The sequence below is a fragment of the Neomonachus schauinslandi genome, chromosome 4 (genome assembly GCF_002201575.2).
Source record: "Neomonachus schauinslandi chromosome 4, ASM220157v2, whole genome shotgun sequence".
Classification (NCBI taxonomy): Eukaryota; Metazoa; Chordata; class Mammalia; order Carnivora; family Phocidae; genus Neomonachus; species Neomonachus schauinslandi.
In genome coordinates, this window is record NC_058406.1 from 123,682,189 (window position 1) to 123,692,037 (window position 9,849).

General features: G+C 36.2%; 1 protein-coding gene across 1 annotated transcript in view; it reads left to right on the forward strand.

Annotated features, from left to right (window-relative positions):
- Positions 1 to 9,849, forward strand: part of CSPP1 (centrosome and spindle pole associated protein 1) — a 167,346-nt gene that overhangs the window by 108,385 nt on the left and 49,112 nt on the right. The window contains exons 20-24 of the mRNA XM_044914639.1: positions 1,028 to 1,177; positions 1,566 to 1,712; positions 4,427 to 4,531; positions 6,481 to 6,547; positions 7,554 to 7,671. Coding sequence (XP_044770574.1) covers positions 1,028 to 1,177; positions 1,566 to 1,712; positions 4,427 to 4,531; positions 6,481 to 6,547; positions 7,554 to 7,671 — 587 coding nt within the window. The remainder of the gene's footprint in view (positions 1 to 1,027; positions 1,178 to 1,565; positions 1,713 to 4,426; positions 4,532 to 6,480; positions 6,548 to 7,553; positions 7,672 to 9,849) is intronic.

Below are 9,849 nucleotides of genomic sequence, written 5' to 3' on the forward strand. Positions count from 1 at the left end.
GTGTATTGTATTTGAAGAAGTGATTGTGGGTACCTTATTAGTACTAAATATTAGGATTGTGCTTATTTAATAGTGTTGTTTGAAAAAAAAGTGTTGGAAGAAGCCCTAGCATGTAAAGTCATGGGACATGTAGGAAGAGTAAAGTTCTTACAGTTGAAAAGATTGATAACACTAGATATAACAGCCTTGAAGCTAGAGGAAATGTAGACAAGAACAATGAAAATAATTTGAATATCCATAACTATTTCATATTTAAAAGTAACTAAAATCTATTGATAACCTTAAAACCAGCATCATGAATTCCCAATACCTTTGCTGCCATTCTTCCTTACCTCATTCATGGAGGATGTAGACTGTATCTCAGGGTCCTCTTCCTTTCACATCTCAGACTTTGCCTTAGAGTATTTTTCCAGAGTACTTAGCACTGTAGGCCCCAGGTGGCATTCTAGATGAAACTTAGTTATGAACCCTTGTGGCTAAAATCCTTGTTTACCTTACCACTTGCCAGTAGATAGGAAAGAAGAAAGGGCATTCTGGGGAAGGGATTCTTGCAAAAGGAGTGATTAAATGCTAAAATACTACACTGTTGTTTCAGGATACTAATCAAGCCAAGGAACTTTGAGACATAATAGTAATGATCATTATAAAGTAATATAATCATGAGTTATTTACTGAGTATTTGTAAACAGGAATTTTTATTTATTTATTTTAACATACATTGTTCCACTTCAGTTCTTTAAGTACTCCTTGGAGATATAGACATTAATAGCTCTTTTTACCAGATGACAAAACTGAATAAGAATGTCTTCTTAAGGTCACTCAGTGAGTAAGTATTTGGTGGAGCTGGAATTTTACTCATATCTCAACATTACATCATGTAGCCTCCCTAATAAAATATAGGAAACTGAAAAATTTAGGAACTTAAAAAGAGGGTATAAATGTTGAATTCATAGGATACTAGAAAATATTACATGGTATTCTAACTTTCATTAGTTTCCCAAAGTAATAACTAGGTTTAATTCTTTAGATTGAGGAAAAGAAACAAAGAGAGGAAGCAGAGAGAGAGAGACTAAGAATTGCAGAAGAAAAAGAAGAAAAACGGCTTGCAGAACAGAGAGCGCGAATTCAGCAAGAGTATGAAGAGGAACAGGAAAAGAAAAGGGAGAAAGAGGAGGAGGTGCATTTTTTTCCTACTTTCTTTTTATACTTATTCTGTAAGTGAAATCTTTATTTTGACTTGGAAAGGTATTACAGAGAACAGTCCTAGAGTACATTTAGAAAATATCAGATCAATATTCATTTATTGGATACTATTTTATTAAAGTGTAAGACTAAGTTAAGAAAAGAGATTAATGATGACTTTTTTAAGCCAAAAATTAGCTTAGGCTTACTGGGGTATTATACAAGATGCCTAATACTTTATTGTTAAATAGCTTCTTTTTGTTACCACTGTATCATCTATATCTTCAATTTTATCTCTTTATTTCAGACAAATAAGACAGCAGATATTTGAGTGGACTATAGAATGTATGTATGGAGTGTGTATTTTTCTCTTTATTTTAAAGCAAAGGCTAAAAAATGAAGAGCTTATTCGGTTAGCCGAAGAAAGACGAAAAGAGGCAGAAAGAAAGAAGAAAGAAGAGGAAGAAAAACATAATCTGCAGCTTCAGCACTACTATGCAAGAGAAAATATAATTGGGGAAGAAACAAAGGTACGTTTAAAACCCCTTTCACTGTGGCCTTGGGAGCAAAAGAGAGAGAGGGGGAGGGATGCTTTTGTTCTTCCCTTCCATCTTGCTACTTCATCTGGGTGCAGCGCACTGGGCTTCCTGTACAGAGCATGTCATCGTGCTTGCTGCTCTTTCCCCCCTCAGTTGAGTGTAAGGGCTTTACTTACCTTAGTCATTCTTAATCTTGTCCTCGTGGTCTGTGGAGTAGCACCCGGCCAGCTATTCATGATAAGAGTAAGTACAGAAATGGAAAGTAAGTGTCTGGAAACTTTTGTAGCAATTTGTCAAAGTAATTTTGTGTCTGTTGGATAAAAAAGTTGGACTTGAATTGTGTAATGTCTTTTTAAAAATTTTCATGTATTTAGTAATTCATTTTTACTGTTTTGCACTTTTATCCTTGATGGATTGGAAATTAAAAAAGAAATTGGTGGCTCACAATGGACTGGTTTGAAGTCCATAGCTGAGACTGATTGATACTCACTGTTAGGTGTGTGGTGGATCAAAGAGGTTTTCTCTCTAGGAAGCCACTTGGCCCCTGTGAGGCTCCAGTTTACACCCTTGCTCATATTTCAAAGCTATATTTAAAATTTTATATGCATAAGTATCACTGGGGATTTGTTAAAAATGCATCTTCAGGTCTTATCCACAAAGTGTCTGATTTTAATAAGTCTGAGGGTAGTCCAGGAATCTGCATTTTACAAGCATTCTTAGGAGTTCAGATGTAGTTGGCCTGTGGACCACATCTTGAAAAACTGTATGTGCTATAGCTTTAGCCCAATTTAATTTAAGAAAATGGTTTTCAGAAGTTTAGATTTATACAGACATTATTTCTTCTAAGCAGCATTCACAGAAATACTACTTTTAACCAGTGGGCTCTTCTAGTGTATTTATGATGTGGTTTGGTACACTTTTCAGTGTGTAACCTGCTATAGACAATGTGAGCCATTTTTGATGGGTTCAGATACACTATTTGATTTCTCACCCCAGGATTTTATGGTGATAGAAATAAGGGTTTGCAGTTAGAATCTGCTGAAACATTATTTAAAAGAGAATTTATAAGTAACACCTATGCTTTTTGTTTGCTTTATTTATTTTCAGTGTTCTAGTAATGTTAGGCAATACCCTTCATTTTTAAAGTTGGATATATATTTGTTCTGCCTTTTAAAATATTATTCAAATGTCATTCATTCATTTTTTAAATTAATAGCATTATTTTTTAGAGCCATATTAGACTTGTAGCAAAATTGAGTGGAAAACACACAGAATATTTTCTTGTAAAATTATTTAAAAATGAAAGAACATTTGTTTCTGCCGATTTCTAATTATGTTTAAGAGAAAGTGCTTTTCTTAGGAATATACAGTTTTATGACTGTTCTAGTTCAGTTATGAAGTACCATAGTTTTAAACCAGCTTTGTTCCATTTAACGTATTTTGCTCTCAGTGATGTAGTTATCATTGCTAGCTATAATTTTTCTTTTATTTATGTATGCCTGATAATATATTTTTGTCCATTTTCTTAGTTTTTACTTTTGTGTCATTTATTTTTTGTTTAGCTTGTGTATTTGGTTTGTTGAATTTGGTTTTATGTTTTTTTTTTTAAATTCAGTTTTTTACCCTAATCAGAGAATTATAGTCTTTTGAACAGTGATACCTAAATCCATCTATTTTTATCATACCCAATATATTTGATCATATTAATTGAATTTCTGGCTTTTTTAAAATTTATGCTTCCTTGATAGTTACTTGTTTTCTTACTCTGTGGAGTATGCTTTGTTTGCTTCATCCTCTGTGGTCCTTTAGAAGGTTTATATTGTCGTTATAATTCTGCTTGTGGTCATCTACTGGTTTTAAAAGAAAAGATTTTCTCATATATTTCAGATTTTGTCAGAGTCACCAGTGAAAGTAATATTTGATTTTGTACCATGCAAAATGAACAATTTAACATCCATACATATACTCTGTTCTGGGTGGTTTTTTTTTTTTTTTTTAAACCAGGTAATTATTACTGCATTTTGTTGGGAATTTGTTTTTTGCATTTTGATTTTAATATGAAATTGGGAACTACTAACTTTATTACACTGGAAACTGAAACCCTCTTTTATCTCTTATGGAGACATAGAATGCTGTTGTTATCTGGAACATCCCCTCATGGTGATGCTCTTCGTGACAAGAGATCTAGGTTTTAGATGTTGATTTATATTATTTTCCAGAAAAGAGTTTTTGTTTTTTTGTGTTAACCTGTTTCTTTTTATTATTAAAACAAGTGTTTACCTTAGTTCTGTTTTTTGTTTTTGTTGTTTTCCTAATATTTGGTATGGTATTGCTTTACTTAAGTTTGTTGGATTTTTTTGTTCTAATCTGAGAGTGCTTTGGTTTTAATAACAATATCTAAATCAATTAATGTTTATCATAACTGATGTTTTTGATCTTATATAATTGAATTTCTGACTTTCTTTTTGGTAAAAAGTATTTTATTAAATAAAAGCAATAGCTTTCTGAACTTCCTAAGTGGTCTTGTTAACTATTAGGGGTGTCTGTGCACACAGGCACATATATATGTAGACATACATATATGTATGTATGTGTATAGACATATGTTGGTGTGTGTGTATACATGCATATGTGTTTATATATGTATGTGTGTTTGTATGTATATATATATACATACATATATATGTATACTTTCTTCCCCCCAGCGCTTGAGACAGCCTTCTCCTGTAGTTCCTGCTCTTCAGAACAAAATTGCAAACAGACTTCAAAGACCTCCTTCAGTTGACAGCATTATAAGTTCCTTTATTCAGGTATATACTTTTTCTTTTGATTTGTTAATCTTAGCTAAATTAGTTTAGATGAAGGGAATTGAGTGAGTTTTTTTAATTCATCATATTTAGCTATGTTACATTTTTTCAAAGCTGAAATACAATGGTTGCATTTATTTGTTGCATCAGTTGTAACTGGTAATACTTGGTGCCATAAAGTTTAAATTCTTTTGAGAGATTATAATTTAGCAAATGGTTCTTGTTCAGCCCTCTCAAGAAGGCCTTTTCTTTGATAATATATTATCTGGCTACCTGTAATTATGCCATTGAAGTCCCTTATACTTTAGACTCAGCTATGATCAAAAAAAGAGAGCTGGGAAAATGTTCCAGAAGGGTTGATCCTTGACTTGACTCTTGAAGAATGAGTAGGAATTTGCCATAAAGAGGAGGAGATGTGCCAAATCATGGAAGGAAGTGGCACACAAGGAGAAGAATACCCCATGGTTTGCTCTGGCCTCAGAATGCCTGACCAGGGTGGCAGCAGAGGTAGAGGTCAAGACGTGAGTAGGATGTGGTATGGAGTTTGACTTGATTCCCATAGATGAGTGGGTACCAAATGGACTAATTACCAGAATAGACAAAGCAAATGTTAGAACATTGTCCTAATCCCGCTCTCTCAGATTCTGATTTAGTCGGTCTGTGATAGATAATGAATGGTATTCTTTGTAATACTTTAAGTAGGAGAATGACATATGTCATAAGTTGGAGAATGGCCATATTTGTCTTACCTAACTTTCTCTCAGGCACTGGTGTGGAGATGTATTTTAGAGGTCGGGTAAGACCATAAACATGGAGAGAAGTTACAGTGGTTTTGCTGAAGTCCACTTATGAGACTTTCAGGACTTAAAGGCAGTGACATTAAGAACTGAGAATGGGTGACAAATTCAAGACATACTTAAGAGACACAAATAATGGCATTCACTGTGTGTGGGGGGTAGGCATCAGTGACAACCTTCAAGTTTCTTGTGAGATTTATATAGAGTGGGTGGTTGAAAATATGGGTTGTGGCTAAGGAAGGAGTTCTGGACTGGTTTGGAAGCCATTAACATTGTTCCTTGTCAGATTAGTATAGTTGTCGGGGATGGGTTTGGGGGAAGTAAAGAGGGCTGAGGATGGAACACCAGGGAATTAAATATTTAAGAGGCAGAGAAAGGAAATAGAGACAGAGAAAGTGATAGAGAATGGCAATATCAGTTGCTACTGGCCAATTAAAATAAGGGTGTAAAATGCCCATTGAATGTGTCACTTGGGGATCCCCTGGTGACTTTGGTGAGAGCTGTGGAGTGAGGGTGTAGAAGCAAAGGCAGTAGCTGTATGGTGAGGAGTGAATGGGCATGAAGAAGTAGACACCGTGTTGCATCTATTCTTGAGAGGATGGCTATGGAGGGAAGTAGAGAAGGGACAGTACATAGTGATGAAGGAGGAGGTAAGAATTTTTTTTAAGAAGGAAGAGATTTTTTTTTTTTAAGATTTTATTTATTTGAGAGAGACAGAAAGAGAGAGAGAGAGAGGACGAGAGGGGGAGGGTCAGAGGGAGAAGCAGACTCCCTGCTGAGCAGGGAGCCCGATGCTGGACTTGATCCTGGGACTCTAGGATCATGACCTGAGCCTAAGGCAGTTGCTTAACCAACTTAGCCACCTAGGCGCCCCAAGAAGAAAGAGATTTTTAAGCATAAGCTAAGAAAAAAGAGTGATTGGAGGAGGTGGGAGTCACTTACCAGATACAGAAAACAGGTGACAGGGTTGTCTTTGGGTGGAGCAAGGACACTTCCATTGTGATGGGAAGGAAAAATACATGTAGGAAAGTGTATAGGTAGGATAGTGGGAAATCTGGTTTCTTTTACATATAGTTGCTTCAAAAAAATTACTCTCTTCGAGCTTCTGAGTAGGCAAGACATACTGAGTATATCTTTGTTATGATTGTTAAACAGGAAAGTTCCATATCCAGGGCACAGTCTCCTCCGGTACCTGCCAGGAGAAACCAGCTCCGTGCAGAAGGTAGAGTTAACTATTAAGTCTGAGACCTATAATATTTCTCTTTTAAGCTTTTTATTTTGAAATAATTGTAGACTCACAGAATGTGGCAGAAGAGCATAGTGAAGTCCCGGGTACCCTTCCTGCAGCTTCCCTCAGTGGTACTATCTTATATAGAACAATAACGAGGAAATTGACATTGGTACGCTCTACAGACCTCCATCAGGTCTCACAGTTTTAACACAAAGTAATTGATGTGTGTTTGTGTTTTGTGTGTGGTTCTGTGCATTTGTATTGTGTATAATTTGTGTGACTACTGCACAAAGTATAGAACTGTGGCATCAGGGGCACCTGGTGGCTCAGTCAGTTAAGTATCTGCCTTTGGCTCAGGTCATGATCCCGGGGTCCTGGGATTGAGCCCCACATCAGGCTTCCTGCTCAGTGGGAAGTCTGCTTCTCCTCCTCCTTCTGCCCCTCCCCTCTGCTCATGTTCTCTCTCTCTTTCTTTCAAATAAATAAAATCTTTAAAAAAAAGGAGAAGAACTGTGGCATCACCACAAAGGAACTCTCTTGTGTGCCTCTTTATAGTTGCACTCGCCCCACCCCAAGAGTATTTCTTAAGTCTGGCAATTCTGTATTTTCAGAAATGTGTATGTGTATCTTGCTGGTATTCATAAATATGATCTGTATTTATAAAATATTAACAGCAACCTTCATAAAAATGTGTCTCTGAGCATTTTAGTTTTGTGATAAGTCTGGTCATGTTTTAATGTTTAATCTTCTGTTCTTTTTTTTTTTTTTAAGATTTTATTTATTTGAGAGAGAGTACGAGAGAGTGGGGTGAGGGGATGAGGGGTGGAGGGAGAAGCAGAATCCCCGCTGAGCAGGGAGCCTGATGTGGGGCTCGATCTGGGGACTCCAGGATCATGACCTGAGCCGAAGCCAGGCACTTAACCGACTGAGCCACTCAGGCGCTCCTAATCTTCTGTTCTTATACCTGTCTTATTTTTTACTTACTGTGAATTTGCAGAGGAGAAAAAAAATGTAATTATGGAGTTATCAGAAATGAGAAAACAGCTTCGCAGTGAAGAACGGCGTCTACAAGGCCGGTTGCTACACATGGACAGTGATGATGAAATTCATATAAGGCAAGATTCAACTTGCGTTTTTTGTTTGTTCTTGTGTTTTGTTGTTCTTGTGTTCAGGAAAAGGAATTATACGTTAATCAGAACCTATCCAGTAATTCGACAGTTTTGGACCAGGATTAATCAGTCTTTATTGTAAAATCACATTTATTAGAATAGTTAAGTAGCATGCTTGAGAAAAGTTTTTCACAGATTGTTGGTGAAATTGTAATACTGAAATAGCCTTTTCCCCCAAAAGAAATATAGCAAAATAATATATCCCAGTGGAGGGACTCAGTGCAACTAATCCAAAATAGTATATGATTTATTAAGTCTGTTTGTGTTTAAAGTATGTGGTAGGTTTTCTTTTTCTGGACTTCTTTCTTTTCTTTTTTGCAACGTAGCTTTTTCTTTAACCAATATGCTTTTACTTTATTTTTTTTCATTTAAATTCCATTAATTAACATATAATGTATTATTAGTTTCAGAAGTAGAGGTCAGTGATTCATCAGTCTTATATAATACCCAGTGCTCATTACATCATGTGCCCTGCTTAATGGCCATCACCCAGTTACCCCAACCCTCCACCTCTCGCCCCTCCCGCAATGCTGTTTGTTTCCTATGATTTAGTCTCTTATGGTTTCTCTCCCTCTCTCATTTTGTCTTATTTTATTTTTTCCTCTCTTCCCCTGTGATCTTCTGTTTTGTTTCTTAAATTCCACATATGACAGATCTTATGATAATTGTCTTTCTCTGATTATTTTGCTTAGCATATTACCCTCCACTTCTATCCATGTTGTTAGAAATGGCAAGATTTCATTTTTTTTTTTTTTTTTTGATGGTTGAGTAGTATTCCGTTGTATGTATATATAGCATCTTCTTTATCCATTCATCTGTCACTGGACATCTGGGCTCTTTGCATAGTTTGACTATTGTGGACATTGCTGCTATGAACATTGGGGTGCAGGTGCCCTTTGGATCACTAAATTTGTATCGTTGGGGTAAATCCCTAGTAGTGCAATTGCTGGCTCATAGGGTAGCTCTATTTTTAACTTCTTGAGGAACCTCCATATTGTTTTCCAGAGCTGGCTGCACCAGCTTGCATTCCCACCAACAGTGTACCCCTTTCTCCGCATCCTCACCAATATCGATCGCTTTCTGACTTGTTAATTTTAGCCATTCTGACTAGTGTGAGGTGGTATCTCATTGTGGTTTTGATTTGGATTTCCCTGATGCTGAGTGATGTGGAGCTTTTTTTCATGTATCTGTTGGCCATTTGTATATCTTCTTTGGAGAAATGTCTGTTCATGTCTTCTGCCCATTTCTTGATTGGATTATTAGTTCTTTGGGTATTGAGTTTGATAAGTTCTTTATTGATTTTGGATGTTAGCCCATTATCTGCTATGTCATTTGCAAATATCTTCTTCCATTCTGTTGGTTGTCTCTTGGTTTTGTCAACTATTTCCTTTGCTGTGCAGAAGCTTTTTATCTTGATGAAATCCCAATAGTTAGTTTTTGCCTTTCTTTCCCTTGCCTTTGGAGATGTATCTAGCAAGATGTTGCCGCAGCCGAGGTCACAGAAGTTGCTGCCTGTGTTCTTTAGGATTTTGATGGATTCCTGTCTCACATTTAGGTCTTTCATCCATTTTGAATCTAGAATCTATTATTTTGTGTATTGTTTAAGGAAATGGTCCAGTTCAGTCTTCTGCATGTGGCTATCCAATTTCCCCAACACCATTTGTTGAAGAAAATGTCTTTTTTCCATTGGATATTCTTTCCTGCTTTGTCGAAGATTAGTTGACCATAGAGTTGAGGGTCCATTTCTGGGTTGTCTGTTCTGTTCCATTGATCTTTGTGTCTGTATTTGTGCCAATGCCATACTGTCTTGATGATGACAGCTTTGTAATAGAGCTTGAGGTCTAGGATTCTGATGCCACTAGCTTTGGTTTTCTTTTTCAACATTCCTCTGGCTATTTGGGGTCTTTTCTGGTTCCATACAAATTTTAGGATTATTTGTTCCAGCTCTGTGAAAAAAAGTTGATGGTATTTTGATAGGGATTGCATTGAAAGTATAGATTGCTCGAGGTAGCATAGACATTTTAACAATATTTGTTCTTCTAACCTAGAGCATGGAACGTTTTTCCATTTCTTTGCATCTGCCTCAGTTTCTTTCATGAGTGTTCTATAGTTTTTTGAGTATAG